Genomic DNA, 17,908 nt, shown 5'->3' on the forward strand with positions numbered 1-17,908 from the left:
ATGTTAGGTATTCTTGTTTCCATTTTGTATATGAAAAAATAGGCTTTTTCCTCCCAGAGGTTAGAGAAGTAAATGCCTAAACAAGGATGTACATTTAGTTCTGTCTGAGTCTAAGGCTGATTTAATACTTGTTGCCTCTGGAACCAAAGAATGTAAAAAGATAAAGTGAAGAAGTTTATAAAAATAACCATCTAACAGTGGCTATTTTATACTCTGGTGACCTGATATGAACAGCTGGCTCATTGGAAAAGACCCTGATGCTAGGAAAGACTGAGGGCAGGAGGAAAAGGGGGTGACAGAGGATGAGATGGTTATATAGCATTGCCAATTCAATGGACATGAACTTGGGAAAACTCTGGGAGATGGTGAAGTATAGGGAAGTCTGGTGTACTGCAGTCCCTGGAATCGTGAAGAGTCAGACACAACTTGGTGACTGAACAACAACAGTGGCATGAATCCTATTATAGAGGTACACATAGGACATAGGTAAATAAAAAAGAGGGATCTCCAAACTGAGATAATCAGGAATGTATACCCAAAGATATGATTTCTACAATCCAACTATCATCCATATTGGATGAGTAGGAATTAGGCACAAAGGGACAGATGATATATGCCACACTTTGTGCCCACTCAGCTTCTTTTGACTATCTTCCTACATTTATTTTCCATAATATGTTTCCTTAAAGTGGAAGCCAGTGTTTGGCTTCCCTGTCTCCATAGAGTGCAAAAGGAAGAAACGAACCGAGTTGTCACCTAAAACCACCAGTTAGATATTCATGCCTAAAATTTTAATTGGAAAGAGGTCATGCTTGGAGCCTATTTCCTGAGAAGGTAACAGAATATGCTGGGAGGCACCTTATCTTCAGAGGCAGTTGAAACAGAAGTCCTAACAACAGTGTCCCTTGTCCAGTGTCCTTGTTCTGATATATGTGTCCACTGGTGTTTAGGGGCAGATCGGAGATATAATTTATGCATTATTCATGGTTGCTTTTCCTTCAGGTCTGACTCTCTGTGTTTCCCAGAAGTTCTGTGAATTCTCTAGTATTTATTAATGAATTCACTTTTTGCTTAACTGGATGAAAGTGGTTCTGTTGGTTATAATTGGGAATCCTTTCTGAAACAGACACATTTCAGATAGAAGTAATAATTGGCAAAACTTAAAAGGGAAAGAACATGAAGTATTCTGAAAATGAGCTGTTATGGTAATTTTGTGTTAATGGAATGAAGTGTAGATGAGAGAACATACTGGAGATGTTTATAGGTCTCACAGAATGGACACTGAGTTATTTAATCCGGAAGGTGATAGGATCATATTTATGTTTTGGAAAATTTTCTCTGGCAGCCACATAGAAAATGGACTAAGAAAGATATAAGTGAGAAAGGAAGCAAGGAAACCTAATAGGATACAACTGGAGTAGTAACAGAGAGATCGAGTCTTTGATTAAGTCAGTCATTGTATGGATGAAGAGCATGGGACAGAGTAAGGAGATATTTAGAGTATGCAAGAAAGTTAAGATGTCGATTAATTATATGTGAGAATGATGAAGAAAAGCATTCTGGAATCATTCCCACTTTTTTAAATTTGGGAGATGAGATAAATGTTAGTGCCACTCGCTGACACAGGGAATATAAAAGGAGGTAGGGATGAAGAGTGAAAGTTTGACAAGTTGCAATTAAGTCAAAAAGAGCTAACCACTAGAAAATTGGATAAGTGAGACTGGAATGAAAGATAAGGATTTCTGATCTAATATATAGATGTTTGTGGACATCTTAATGATGGTGAAATCAGCCAGCTGACTTATGTCCTGAGAAGAAAAAAGGGAAAAGGCTACAACCCAACCCTGAGTAATATAAACAGGTTTGATTGGAGGTAATAAGGAATATAAAATAGAATGAGAAGGAATAAACAGGGGATTAAGGGAAAACTATATAGAGAGGTTCATGCGACGAGTTGACTCACTGGAAAAGACTCTGATGCTGGGAAAGGTTGGGGGCGGAAGGAGAAGGGGAAAACGGAGAATGAGATGGCTGGATGGCATCACCGACTCTGTGGACATGAGTTTGAGTGAACTCCGGGAGTTGGTGATGGACAGGGAGGCCTGGCGTGCTGTGATTCATGGGGTCGCGGAGAGTCGGACACGACTGAGCGACTGAACTGAACTGAACTGATATAGAGAGGTTAAATAGGGAAAAAAGGCCACTCTTTTCAGTGACTAGGGTATGAAAGGAAGGAGAGAACTGAGTCATTATCTGGAGGAAGATGGGAAGGTAAATGATCATAAGGTCTGCTACATGTCTATTGGTATGGGTGACTTAACACAGAGTAAAAGAACTGCAGAGCCAAGGTTTCCATACATTGACCTTGAAGTTGTTCAAGATGATAATAGAACTTGGAAAGGAAGAATAATCCAAATGCCATAGTCCTTGATGAGGTAATGACAGAGAAATCAGCAGACAAAATGGCCAAGAAGGCAGCCCATTGTGACAGCATGTTTACATGATATACACTTCAAAGAGGAGGGGTTTTTTAATGCATGGGAGAAGATGTGTAATTGTAAGGACTGCCATTCCTTTTCCATCTAAGTTCCATTGCTCTATGCAGACTGATATTATTAGGATATTGGGCAGTGCTCTGGGGAGAAACTGTGGCTATCAGGAGAGACTGACTTTCTAATGAGGATAGTAGGAAGAAGGATGGCAAAGTGAGGGAGAGGGGGAAAGCAGTGAGAAGATGAACGGAAATATGAGAAGCACAGGATAATGTCGAAAGGAGAATGTGGAATGAGAGAGAGAGAGGGAATATTGGGATAACTTCAAAGTGTAGCTGTGACCAAGAATGGCATGGATGTAGGCCTAGTGGGTTGAACATTTCAACTGAAGCTCAAGTCAAAGTATCAGAAGTTCCTGTACATGTCTAAGACCCAAAGATCTGAAAACTTTGACTTTCTCTGATGGTGGTCTTATAAGATTAATGATGCTGATAGACTTTTATTGTATTTAGAGTTAGAATCGGAATATTGTTGTGAAGGATGACATTGAGAAAGTCTTAGAATTAATCAACCCCCACACTTTAAAAGTTTCAAACAGCACCAGTTTTCAGTGACTAATGTCAATCTCTAGATGGAGACAGATATGGTCTAAATTATTTCTAATACCTTCTTTGTTAGAAAATGTTGAAAGCATTCACATTTATGCAGAAAATTAGCTAAGGAGCTAGTAGAAGTTTCTGTATAGGCAATGATCATGAATATCTTTAGCTGGTCTTTACTCATTAATTCCTTTATTCATTTAGTCAGTCAGCTCAATCAATCATATATTGAAACAGTGATTGCCAGTGACACAGATTTCAGCCATTACTAAATGTTTAGGAACTTTAGAAGTGTTGGTCAAATGTATAAACTCCAAGAGGGAAGTCAAAATAATTTACTTAAGTAGATTCTCTTTGTGTTTAGGATTATAGGATTATAAATCTTGTAAATAAATTCTTCACTCAAGCCATGAATTGGACATTATAACTTAACAGGTTATTTACTTAATGATATTACTATATAATTAAATAATTATTTATGTTTTATGCTTAATTTTGTTGTTTATGGTACTTTCAAGCCAGCACAGGTGGCTAAAAAAACAGTTATGTGTTCTGGCCTACCATTTTCTTCAGATTGAGAAAAAAATAAAATGAACCTTCATTCTTTGCATTGTGGAAGGACAAGTCTCAATCTAGGTTTCTGCACATTTTTTTTTGTGGGAAAGAGACATATTCTTAGGGTTACTTTTGGCCTAGCATCAAACCAAACACAGGATTTAGAATTTTCTCCTTGGCTCCCTCCTTTAATCCAACCACAAACACCAGTGTGGGGCATGTAGGAAATTTTAATCTGCAGGTCATGGGAAGAAGAAATACATCAAAAATTAAATATCTACCATGGAAAAATTATATGCCAGACATTCCTGTTCCCATAAGTTTTTTGGTTATCCAGGGGATTTCTATTGGCCTTTTACCTAAGTTTCTACTCTCTTAATGTTCCTTTTTTCCCTTATCTTTTATTTTTCTTCATTTCTCAGTCCATTTTTTCACCCAAAGGAAATAAAATCAAAGCAAGATAAATAAATAAACAGGTTTATTCTTATTTCATGGAAAGTAATTTAGCTCTTTGTTTTTTTGAGATATAATTTCCAAATCTCATCTCTTGCTCTTCATAATTTATCAAAATATTTTCTTAAAGAGCAGTTCTCTTTTGAAAAGATTTCTGGTACTAGTTGTTTAGAAAATACAAACACATACCACTGATTAAATTTGCATTTGGTTTTACAAATGCTATGTACTCTAGTCTGCTGGACTATATGAAATTAAAGTCTGTTTATGAATATGCATAAAAAGGCACATTTTTCATGCAGCATTATATTCATAAGTATAAGGAAAATGAATCTGTGCAATTTCAATTTGTCTTTTCAGAAACTGTCCTGGATATAACTTTTCATTTAGCTTTTATTCTTACTGACACTTTATTTGTTTTTCCAACTGGGATATTCTATTTCCCAGGTAAACAGACCATTTTTTCACTGATACTGACTATATAAAGTTATGCTTATGCATTGAGAAATGTATTGGACACCTACTATGGGCTATGCCTTTGGGAAACGGAATGAGTTGAAATCATGGGTGGACGACAAGGCAGCAGCCTGCAGCAAACTTGAAGCAAGTGTAAACAGTGTGCCATTTTCAATTAGTAGCTATTGAACTGAGTGCAATAAAGTGGTTCTCCTGAGGACTCTATATCTTTCAAATGTGATCATCATGTCCTTGCCAATGTAGTTTGAAAATTGGCTTTTCCTGATATGTTCAGGAAGTTCTGCCCTATATGGTGATCATGCTTGCTTCGTAATTGAGTTCTCTGCTTTATAGAACTAAGAGTTTCAAATTAAGTGTTTTTAAACAACATTTCCTAATTTTATAGCACTTCCTCAGACTGAAGTCCAGACAGATATCACTTTTTAATAAAGCTAAATTTAAAATTTTGTTTTTGGCAAAATTATTCTATAAGATATACAGAAATTCAACTATATAATAGGATTATTGATATAGAAATAAAACTATAAGAAATATAACTTCTTAAATGTACACCACTAATCCACTCAGTGACTTAAATGAAAGCTACTTTTAGAAGTATGGCCAAAACCTTAATTATTATCTAACTAAACAAATTATTCCACAAGTAGATACAGTTACATGGAATACCTTCTCATCTGATCAGAGAATTCATCAGATCACATCTCTTTTTTAGTGTGGTAGACAATGAAGTAGACAATGTCATGAAATCAGTCAAACTTTACTCTTCTTTTTAACTCACTGTGTACTTAATATACATTGTTAATGTGAAAAATACTGTTAATGAGGAAAAATGTCATTTCTGTTTCTACTAAATTAACTTGATTCAATTCAATTCAGTTCATTCATTCAACAAATATTTATTAAGCACCTACAATATGCCAGGCACTGTGCTGGGTGCTGGGGATACAACTGTGAACAAGATAGACACAGTCCCTGCCCTCAAAGGGCTTACAGTCTAGTAGTTAAACAGACAAGACACAGGCAATTACAATGCAGTATGGTAAGTGCTGTGATGGTGACAAAACATCAAAAGGGCACCTAGCTCAGTCTCATAGGCAGGGACTGGTAGACAGTCATGGAAATCTTCCCATGACAGGTAAAATATGATTTGAGTACTGAAGCATGAACACTAGTTAGTCAGGTAAAGAGAAGATAGGAAAGTGTTATAGATTGGGGAAATGGTAAATTTAGTGTCCCTGCTTCTGAGGTTTTTTATGGGCAGCAGAGGTTGGGTAGGGGTTGAGAGAGTTCATGGAAGAAATAAGTAAAGGTCAGGTTATAAAGTGACTCATTTGCTTTGCTCAAGAGCTTGCAATTTTTCCTGAGGGAACTCTGTGTGTGTGTATGTGTGTGCGCACGCGTGAGTGTGCATGCGCTATCAGATTTGCACTTTTTAGGATTGCTCTTACGGCAGCACAGAAATTGAATAGGGGATGGGAATCTTGAGAATTGAAGCAAGGTGATCAGTCTTTCACCTTTTCCAATTTTATCTTCCATGATATCACACCCATTTCTCTCCAGCCCTTCCTGTTGCATATACTCTTTAAACAGTCCATTGACAAGCTACATATTGGGTCATCGCTCACCTGTAAGGCTTTCAACACCTATGAATCTCAACTCATCCTTCAAGGCCAAACTTCTAAAATCATCCTATCTTGTGCTTTCTGCCAAGATCTCTAAGTGTTGCGATGTTTAACTATGTTGTAATTATTTCAAATGATCTAAGCTTTCTTTTGAACTGAGTTAATTTAATCCCTACATAACTAAGGTGATTTTTGTAAATAATCATGTATAATTTTCTTCACAATTTTCAATTGAAAACAAAGACTAATTCTTCATGTTTTCTACCACAAACTGTTAGTGCCTTCAAATGATTTTAATGAACAATGGGAATGGGGAGAGAAGCTCAAGAGACACATTATTTTATGCAGCAAAATACAGCCAAGTAAAATTTCATTACATCATTATGGGGTATGTTGTTATTATGACAATGATTAAGTTCCCCAATTCAAACCTTCCATCTTTGACAATTAACTGCTAATGAGGCAAAGATCTGTGTAAAAAATTAGCTAACTATGCAAAAATAATAAGGACTAGCTACATTTTCCAATATGGCCCACAGTTTACTTTTACCATCCCACCTATAGTCTCATAATTTCTCAAATAATTTTTATAACGATAAGAAAAAACTTTAAGCTCTGTAAATATTGTAAGAATGTAAATCTTGTTTATTCTTTTTGGTGGGTACAAAAACCACAATTTTGTACACAGAACAAGGTTATAAATAATATTGATAACATGAATGACCCATAGTATCTTCTGGTTCTACATTGTAGACTGATGATTTTACGTTAATGTCTTCATTTTGTTCCTGGTAGTGAGACAAATGCAATCTGTGGACACTGACTCATGTGACAGAATGAAGGTTACAGCAAACAAAATGACCAACAACTTTTATTTTAAAAAAGTCTCTAAAGTTTATTACAGTGATGGCATTTATTTCAATTATTGCAATGTATTGTTCCCTAAGATGGTTAGAAAAAAGAATTGTGTTGTCCTCTACTGAATTTATGTCAGTTAAAAAGCAAGCATGTTTCAGTATTTGTTTTCTCCAAAGTAAGTGTAATTACTTCCTTTAAGTTTTTTTTTTTTTCCACAGGGATTTACATGTTTATTATTTCTTGTCAGAGTATAGTGATTTGTTTTCTCAGCTGGATAGTCTTCCATTGAATATATGGGTGTTCTGGAGACACAGGTTAGCATATTCATTGACTTCCATAACTATTTTATGCTGTGAAGTGAAGACTGAGGCCTTTCTGAGCAAGAACTTCACACTTTAATGTGCTAACTTGCATGTCTGATTAGTTTTTAAGTCCACTCAAGTGAAATTTGTTGCTGTTGATACACCCATCCCAGCTCCCCCCCGCCCCCACTACCCGAAAAAAATCTAAATTGTGAGTTTTCCTGATATAAAATCTGAGTTTGGGTTTTCGAGCTGAGCTCATGCACACATTGCTGATGTTTGGCGCCTTAGGACGAACTTCCCGCTCTCAGCCAAAGGATTGTTTGAGCGAAGACCTGCACTTAGCCTGTCCCTCAGGGCTGCGTTTCCATCAGTCACAAACACAGTTTAATTAAGGCACTCAATTATTTTTTTGGTTTTTATGGGAGGTCCGATGCAATGACAGCCAATCCTGAACTTTGTCTAATTGTAGTTCCAGTGTGTACAGCCTTAGGGCAGTCGGGTGTCAAGACGCGACCGTTTTCACCCACACTCCCAGTGATGGATAATCTGGCTTTGTTTCTTATGGCTTCAGAAAAGGTCAGCTGGGTTGCATGGAAAGGAAACAGAAAGAATGTGGAGTGTTACAATATTTCTGTCTTTTCAGCAAAATATGACACAACAAACACCAAAATATCAATAATTAGACATCTGCATTTTTTCCCATACTCTTTTGGTCATATTAAAACTACTTTTCACAGGAAAAAGAAACTCAACGACCTGGAAGAATAAATCACTCTAGAGTTACTGGTCCTGTTTAAGAACTAATTTTCTAAAATCCTGCAAGATTTGTTTGGCAAATCTGGGCAGGACACATCTTTTAACTTGCTGCACTCTACACCCTAGTATTTCCAGTTGAACTTAGAAGGTCCCTTAGGTTTGACAACAGTCTTTCTTTGTATCTTTTCTTTTTTCTGTTAGAAAATATCTTAAGAGTTAAATGATTGTATTCTTAAAATCATGATGGTCTAAGGGAACTCTATGTAGACTATTTATAACAGATCTTCCTGTTTATAGAACACAGATCTATCCACAGATGCTTTCATTCATTCACTACAGCTGCTATAGACAGCTGCTGCTGCTAAGTCACTTCAGTCATGTCCGACTCCGTGTGACCCCATAGACGGAAGCCCACCAGGCTCCCACTTCCCTGGGATTCTCCAGGCAAGAACACTGGAGTGGGTTGCCATTTCCCTCTCCAATGTGTGAAAGTGAAAAGTGAAAGTGAAGTCGCTCAGCGTGTCCGACCCTTAGCGACCCCACGGACTGCAGCCTACCAGGCTCCTCCATCCATGGGATTTTCTAGGCAAGCGTACTGGAGTGGCTTGCCATTGCCTTCTCCGATAGACAGCTATAGAAAGGCAAATCAGTCACATAAAGTTCATTCTATGCCTGTAAAGGAAGTTAAGGCTCATATTTTAAGAAGCTTTAAGTGCTTAAAGGAAAGTGCTCTGAAAGAGGGCTTGTTTCAATGCTTCATGAATGGTCATCACTGGGAAACTTCCCAGATTGATGTTATGGGGTCAGGTCTTTGAAATCCTCATTATATTCTTGCTCTGACATATTAGGTAGCAGGTAAGGCGTGCTGTGATTCACGGGGTCGCAAAGAGTCGGACACGACTGAGCGAATGAACTGAACTGAACTGAATAATGCTACACTGAGGAGAAACAAGCAGCATTATTATTGAAATCTACTGACTGTTCATTCATGGATTTAAATTCTTTCTAGTTGCTGAATTTTAATGTTAACTCAAGAGAAAATAAGGTAAAGGAGATATTCCCTAAGTTTGTTGTAGTTGAGATCATAATTTTCTCATAATTCATATTGTATCTTAATTCCTTGCTGTGAATTTTTTAGCCAGTTCTTTTCGAAATTCCATCCTTGTATTTATTCTTCCTTGTACCTTAAATATTAGAATAATGATATATTAAATATGAAATAAAAATTGGATTAAAAAATTTTATAATGAAAAGTTTTAATGATCATTTACTCTGATAATTTCAGAAACTTGAAGTCAAAATGCTACTGATATATCTATGATAAACACCAAGGTCATTATTATAGTTTGCCTTTAGTGAACAATCTCAAAAATTAAAATCTATTTATCTTTATAATCAGGAGTCAGGAGACAATCTCTACAGAAACTACTCATCACTAAATTAAAACAAACCAAGCAAGATGGCAGTCTGAATTTGTGTCTTAAATTCCTTTTCAACATTTAATATTAAGTAAAACAATTATGTAAAAAATCTATTAGTTTTGTTTTTTTGAAGAGGGAATTTAGTATTTAATACTAATTAATACATAATAAAAGCATTGTGACTTTTCAGGAAGATTTGTCATAAAATCTGTTTCTTCCTTTTATTTTCTTGATTGCCTTTATAAGGAAATGAAAATATCAAAAATGGGAAGGATTCCATATCCTCTCAAGTAATCTCTCCTTCTCTATAGATTAATGCAATTGAGTGCTGGTAATTCTGCCAACTGCTTATTCTCTCTTTAAATCTTCGTGTTCTTAGTTCTCAGGATTCTTATATTCTACTCCTAAATCTCCTGCTTCTTACATAAAATGTCATTTCTGTTCATCTTTATGTGACCTTATTGAGACTACTCAAACTAGAAAACTTTCTTATAAATTTACCATATAGCCTGAGTCTGGTTGGATTGTTGTGGCAATGGCTGTAACTTTATTTATGTGTTTCCTTGAGGGATAATTACTTTTAGAATAAACATTCAGATTTTGTTTTTGAAATTCTGACACTAAATATTATCTAAATTATCAGTCATTTTCATAATTATGTTCAGTAGAATTTTTTGAAAGGATAAAGCCATGTAATATGGGAGTACAATTAAAAATGCTTACTCTCGAATCTCTAAAAGTGCATATCATTTAATTTGCTCTGAATGCTTTAAGTTTTTTCTATGAGAATGCATATCTCTTTCTAGTAATTCCCCAGGACTTTGTGTTGAACTGTCATACGTGAGCATTTCTAGAATTTTTCTAGAATGCATTTGCTGTGCTAAAGGAAACTTTAAAAATATATCTTATGAAGTTCATCACAGAATGAAGTCGAAATAATTGGCTCTAAAAACTTGTCACATATTATTTTTCTGTTTGGAAAAAATCTCTCCTCAGTTCTGTAAATATTAAGATGAAAGCATTACTGTAATGACTAAGAAACCTTGACTTTATCAGTTTGCTTTTCTGCTATTAGAAACATTAGAGCTTTTCTTCTCTAAACATTCTGATCTGAGTGAACTGACAAGTTCATGATCGATTCTTTCCACAAAATTTGGAAAGAAAAACTTTGGGCTTGTCTATGTGCAATTGTACTCAGTCACTATTCTATTTCTAGATTATGGATAAAAGCAATTAGATCTTGATTTAAAGGAGTAGCTTTTTTTCTTTGCTTTAAGATACTAACAAGTATTTCAGTAGCTTTTTTTGGGCTGTGCCACCTGGCCTGAGGGATCTCAGTTCACTTACCAGGGACTGAACCTGGCTGGACCACCACTGTGAAAGCCTGGACTCCTATTTACTAGGCACTAGCTTTTTAAAATAAATAAATATAAAAATTGAGCACATTTATCTGGCATAACTTCAGGTGTACATCTTATTCTTAGAAAAATTCTATTGGGTTTGACTCTAGGATACCTCAGGCACTAAATGTCTCTTGCGGATTCAAATTTTCATTTATCATTGTAATCAGAATGGCTCTTATATACAATTTCAGAAAATGGGTTTCAGAGGCCTGATTTTAAGAAAAGCAACAACAAGTGCTTCCAGATCTTATTTTAAATTCATTTTCTATCATCAAAGGGAAAAAGCACCAGACATTTAGAGTCTTAAAAAATGAACTTCATCCTGTGTTTCACTGAATGCTTATAATTATTTTATTGTCACATGGTGAGAAGATGTAAGTGAGACTGATCTGACTCACTCAAAAGCATTTGGAATGAAAACAAAAGTCAATAAAAATTCACTGCAAGTTTTATTTTTACTGTGTCTCTCCTAAAGAAAATAGGTTGCTGACATTTTTGATGGAGAAATTGCCTAAAATGTTTATTCACCTTAGTGATGTTGTGAAAATGAAAGCTGAATTTCATCTAATAAATGTGAATTGTAGTCAGTATTCTGATGGTCACTCCTGCCTAAAGGTCTGGTTCAAGGACTACTGCCGGACGAACAAACATCGGGGTTTCCCTCTAAAAATATAGAAAGATGGCTAATGTAAAAGAAACCAGAAGAGGAGCTAAAACTCACCTAGTGCTTACTATGTGCCTTGTAGATTTTACATATATTTTCTCAGAAAACAACACACCCTTATCAAAATAGGCAACTGTCTAGGCTTTGATAATTTGAAAAAAAATTATGCTTATTTTGTTAGCATTAGATTGTTCCAGAGAAGACAAGCCTGTTCTGTGTACAGGAAATATCAGATCTAATTTCAAATTTCTCCCAATTTTCAGATGGAATATACTATTTAAATCATTTTACAGAGCAATTCTGGAGGTTTACTTTTGTCTTTCAAACACTTTCAATGCAGATATCTATTGGTAACATAAAGTTTTGAACAGTACATCTGCAGCCAAAGAAAACTGAACCACTTTGCACTGAAGTTTTCAAAAATATAAAGCTCTAAATTAGAAGCAAGCAGTACCATCACTGGACAGACAGGTCACAACACTCCATTTACAGAATGCATCACCCACTCACTGTAGTGGCCCTACGTCCTACCCCTAAATTTTAATACTTTCGGTTCCATATACGTTGTAACCTTCTCTATAGGTTGCTAAATTCTGGGTATTCTGCGAGGAAGTTGGGTTAAAAGTCTGTGCACTCTTTGCCACCTTCATTCTCTTCGCTTCTGCCCTGGACTTGTAACAGAACTCTATCAAAGCCACCAGCATTGCCAAGCCCAAGCCGCCAACCAGAATGTAGAAGACGCCTGCTACGTTGCTCAGGCTCAAGGCACTCGTCTTGTCCTGGGGGGATAAAGACATCTCAGTTAACTGTGGAAAGTCACATCCAGAAGGTGAAAGAACACATGAAATCCAAACAGCTAAATAGAGTCAATGCCTAATTTAACCTGAAATTATTTAACATGAATAAGTCACTAGTGTAACACTATGAATTTAAACATAAAGCTTATAGTTCTTGAGAGAAATGAAATTATGATGATAACCAATAAATTGTGTGTAATTACATTCAGTAAAATCTATAGCATTTTATCTTTGTTAACTATATGAAGAAGAGCAGTATACTTAACCATATATAAGCATAGGGTAGCAGAAGTGGGCTTATTATTGTTAAGTTTGAAAATGACATGCTTAAAACCCAATTACATGAGAAGGGAAACAGTTTTCCCTTTCCTTCCATTAAAACATTTTTAATGTTTGGTATTTCTCTTGAATAAAGCTAACTTCATGTTTCCTACTTAAAGAAGCTACTTTAAGCTAGCAGTTTCACATCTTGTTCATCATGAATTCACCAAATATATGCAAATAATGTAGGTACATGTTATTTGTTGTTTTAGTCACATTTGTTTGGGAAATCTGCTGGAAAGTGGAACTTTAAGATATTATATACTATTTAGGAATAGCTATGTATGCAGCACATTGATAACTTTAAAAAAATATACAAACTTTTCCATGATCAATTGAAAAATAAATCATTTGTGGACAGAGTTAAAACTATTTTTATTGATTTTAAAATATGATTCTAGTTCACCTTAAAATGCTTAATCAGTTAATATTTTAGACATATATTCTCCAGAGCTTTCATATACATATTATTTTATAATAAATTCAGCAATAGTCAAGCATATTATTGGAAGATATTAAAGTTATAACAATAATTCATATTTTCATAAATTGTAAATATATATTATATAAAATTATTTGAGTAGGTATTTTAGGATAACTACCCGAAGAATGCCCTGAAGCCATCATCTTCTCAGTTTTGTGTCTTATGCAAACTTAATTAGTTTTATTAGGAGAGTGTTTAACTTAAATAAGTATTATGTACACTATATCCACTTAGCCATGATATCAACTGATTAGAGCAAAAATTTAGGGTAACTTCATTTTAAATATTAAGTACTTGTGCTTTTCTGACTTTACATAAGGGTTTGAAATAGCTTTTTCATTATTTGACCAAGCTTGTCTCATTCCACTCCAGTTCAAAGGCAGACAAAAGTGATTAAAACACAAGGAGATGCTTGAAAAGAGATCAGTTAATATTACTTTATCTCTTTCTTAAATTAACTGAAGTTTTCCTATATATGTAATTCACTTATTTAATGTCGTTGGATAGCTAATAAATTTTTTCTTTCTAAAAGAATACACAGAAAAAATATTTCAAAAATCCTCAACCGTGGCTTTCAGGCATTCTTTTCCTATTAATTTATGCAGGAATTTAGATTCACTGATAAACTGCTACATTTTGTTCTTTAAATGAAAATATAACTGTAACACTATTTTCATTTGTACTCAACAGAATCAGACTTATAAGTTCCTTTATTGTTCTAAAAATAATTGATCTAAGATCTCTGCATGAATTAGATCTTAGAAGTTGAAGGTATTATTCATAAACATTGATTTATTAAAATAATTTTGATAGAACAGAATTGGAAAATTTTACTCTGTTTATCTGTTAGAACGAAAATATAATAGGTCATCTTCAAACTAAAGTGGAATGATTGGCAAAACAGTGACAAAAGACTGAACTTCTGAATAAGAAATATTTAATATTTAAAATTTTCTTTCTGTAGAAAACTACTGACCAATTTCCCATTTCCTGTTTTGAGAATACATCAGTTCTTGAAATAATAGATTTGATGTTCTTTGCCTCCAAAACAAATAAACAAAAATCAAACCTGAAAGCACTACTGTTATTAGTGGTACGTATATTTGAGAATAATATAGGAATTTTATTTTTTTATATATTTTTACAGTTAATTTAAGTTTATTTAAAAGCCTTAATATTGGGGAGCAGTTTGCAATTTTCTGAAGAGATAATCCCGGTGGCTTACTTAAATCATTGCATTAATTTCTAGTTTAGACAGGTATAGAGAAACATTTAGTTTTTACTGTTTCCATATACTCTTGACAATTGCTCCCATTTACTGCTTTGTGAACATAAGAGGAGGCCCCGAACTGCAGTGACTGACCTTGCTTCCAGAGTCCTTGGGTCCACATTCACCTTTATCGTACCACCATTTGTTTTTCAGCTTGTCTAAGACGCCTGCCTCACTGAGTTTCAAAACGGCAAGGTTTACAGGAGTTCTTCACGTGGAAAATAACATAAATAACATTATATATGTTATTTTATGTTATTCAAGTAAAACTACATTAGAATCGCATGGCAAAGTGACAGAGCAGAGGCCACAGTAGGTGTTATGTCTTATACTGTAGGCCCAGGTTTCGAATCAGACATAAAACTGGGGCCTGCTCCATCGCTTTAGGTAACAGGCACATACTGCTAGGGAGGATTTTTAAATAAAATGTATGCAATTACTGTGAATCCAAAACTATTAGCCTGGATTGGGTTTATTCAGCATTTTCAATTTTCCCACCACAAATGCAGAGTCATTCAAAATCTAGAATCTCTCTTCAAAAGTGGCTATAGGTTGACAGACTTAAAAAAATAAAAGCTAGATAGGACTGGTTTCTTGCAGGCATCATTATTCAGCTAGTGGAATTTCGCTTTGTGCTTTAAAAGTATGGATACGGTAAGTATCCATCATTAAATTGACTCCTTTGCCATTCTCATCCTAGACCTAATTTAAAGAGGAGGGTGATTCTAATTCAAGTGTTACTGACACAGAGCCACGTCATGCAGAGGTAAGGCCTTATAAGACAGATATGTAAATCATTATTTTAAAGCGTAAGCCAGTGCTGATACTTTCCTTCTGAATTGCAGTATTTAACTTAAATATCACCAGAAATAATTTTCATCTATCTTAAACCTACCATATGAATATATTCTGAAGTGCAGTGACTATTTTATACTCTATAAGTTCTTACCAATAAATTCATGATAGATTGGGAATAACCAAGATTTTTATAAATAGAAAGACTCTTTATACTATAAAATTCCTTTTCTTTTTTCTATCGTCTTTGAGTCCTTCAACACTAAATATTGTACAAGGAGTCTCAGAGAGGAAATGTTCACTGTTGGTCAGTATCAGTGTTCTGAGGAATCTAAGAATTCTTTCATTCCCATGTTAACCTCTGTGTGTGTAGAATAAAGGCTAAGGAGATGGATGGCAAGCAGTAACACGTAGGACATTCTGTTGTTATTACAACAACAGATATTATTATTCTGTTTTTGTGGTTGTTTGGTTTTCATTTCTTTTTGCTTTTTACAAACAATTCAAAGAGAGACTGCTTGCATTCTTCTTGACATTTTTAAGGCTGCCACAATCATTTTGTCTGGCTGTATCACCTAATGCCTCACTTCTAGGAAATGTTGAATCCATTTGGAGAAACACAGTATGTATCTGTTTGGTTACAAGGGAATTGATTCCACAAACCTATCTCCACAACGAGGTGATGCACTAATAATGGTGCTGAAGATGACCCTAAGACTGAGCACTTACTGTGCACTGAGGGCTGTTAAAGCGTTTGACATGTCTAGTTGCTATTAGCACCTGTATTTGACAGAGAGGAAATCAAAGCACAGAACGGTCTTGGCACATCCAGGAAGGAGCTAAATCAGGGTTTGTAATGGACTGCTTTCATAGCCTGTGTAATTAAAAGTATTAACAACAGAAGACTCAAGATATAGGAATTTCTGGTTTTCTGATTAACAGTTAAACTAAAATTCACTTTTTTAAGGTATTGTTGGTTTTGGAAAAAGTTCCTAAAGTATGATTTTCTTTTCAGTTATATGGTTTTTGAATTCAATTTAATTTTTATATCAATGTTATAAGATCTTACAAGGTTTATTGTTCAATTTAAAAATATGCAATTGCTACATTCCTAGAATATTATATTATTTTTTGGATTAAAATCTAACGCTAGCATGATTTAAAACTTTGTACTAAAAACTGAGTTTGGGGGTGGGGTGAGGTGAGGATTATGGTTAACTGGAGTCCTTGGTTAGCCCCAATTAATCTAGATCTTACTATCTATAACCTCCCCACCCCCACATATATCTACCACTTCCATTTATTAAGTGATTGTTATAAAACCACACCTGCGTGTTCGTTGGGGAACTGTGAACTTCGAGAATAGAAGATATATATCATTCATCTTTGTAAAATATTTACAAGGGTATCTGACTCAGGTTAGGTGCTCTGTAAAATTCTTACATTTCAATTATTTTGAATCCAGGACAAGCACTTTTTATAACTTATTCTAAGGTTTTTTTGGTCATCAAGCTAGTCCACTAAAGCCTTTTTAACACATGTACAGAGTACATTATTGGGGTAGGAAATGGCAATCCATTCCAGTGTTCTTGCCTGGAGAATCCCATGGACAAAGGAGCCTGGCAGGCTACAGTCCTTGGGGGCACAAGGAGTTGGACATGACTTAAGTGACTGAGCATGCAAGCATAGAATACATTGTATTAGCCCACATTGCACTTCTTTAATGGGTTGTGGTGGGAAGAAGAAGATTTAATGCTGAAAAGAGAAGTTTCTAATAGAAGGGACAGCTGAATACAAAACTATGAATTAAATGAAGACTGCCTTTGAGTTACCTCTCTCCCTTCCTAAGGTATCATTTCTCCTACATGCTTCATTTTTCCCTTGCCTCTTTGTCCTTTCTGCTATTCACTCCAGTAGTCTGGTTTTGGAGGATAAAATTAGATTAGAATTTTGAGTATATTTATCAATAACCAAACTTAATGGTCAAATGGTGGAATATCAGACACTGAGCAAGGAATTCATTTCTAGGAGAGTCCTTCTCTAAGGGTTAGCTTTCCTGACTGATCTTTGTTTAATACATTTTTTCCTGCTTATGAATGCATGTTTTCCATAATAATTCCTTTATTATTGCATTGGTTTCCATGGCTGTGGATAAGGCCATTTGCAAGTATAACATATTTTAAAGTCAGGCTGTATTCTTTAAAGTGTCAAATTAAAAACTAGATATTATGGGATTTACTATACTCCTAAAGAACTCATTATTTGGTAATCACATTTACAAAATGGCTTTAATATAAATATCTATATCTATGAGTATGCCTATTTTAAATATATATATATGAGGACAATAAAGTATAAAACAAGCAAAAAATCAAGTTTTGTAGATAGCATTATGGGTCATTAATGTTTATAAGCATTGCCAAAATTTCCTATTAGAACCTGGTTTAAACAATTCACACAGAAATAGGGATAAAATTCTGTGTATGGTTTGTTCTCAGACTAAATCATATCAGATTAATCAAAGGGGATATGAGTTTTAGACACTGTGATGAAACTTATAATTTGGTTTATTGTCAATTAGGGAATTTCTGTTATTCACAAAAATGAGTATGGTTTTCTTATGACCATAAAAACGG

At 34.8% G+C, this 17,908-nt stretch overlaps 1 protein-coding gene across 1 annotated transcript in view; it reads right to left on the bottom strand.

Annotated features, from left to right (window-relative positions):
- Positions 1-6,965: 6,965 nt before the first annotated feature.
- GRIA4 (glutamate ionotropic receptor AMPA type subunit 4) overlaps positions 6,966-17,908 on the bottom strand; it is a 635,851-nt gene continuing 624,908 nt past the window's right edge. Inside the window, exons 15-17 of the mRNA XM_055422848.2 lie at positions 14,571-14,685; positions 12,250-12,384; positions 6,966-7,942 (exon numbers count right to left, since the gene is read on the bottom strand). Of these exons, the coding sequence (XP_055278823.1) occupies positions 7,778-7,942; positions 12,250-12,384; positions 14,571-14,685 (415 nt within the window). The 3' untranslated portion in view covers positions 6,966-7,777. The remainder of the gene's footprint in view (positions 7,943-12,249; positions 12,385-14,570; positions 14,686-17,908) is intronic.

Source organism: Moschus berezovskii, chromosome 14 (genome assembly GCF_049115385.1).
Source record: "Moschus berezovskii isolate FMDL1 chromosome 14, NW_MosBer_1.0, whole genome shotgun sequence".
NCBI lineage: Eukaryota > Metazoa > Chordata > Mammalia > Artiodactyla > Moschidae > Moschus > Moschus berezovskii.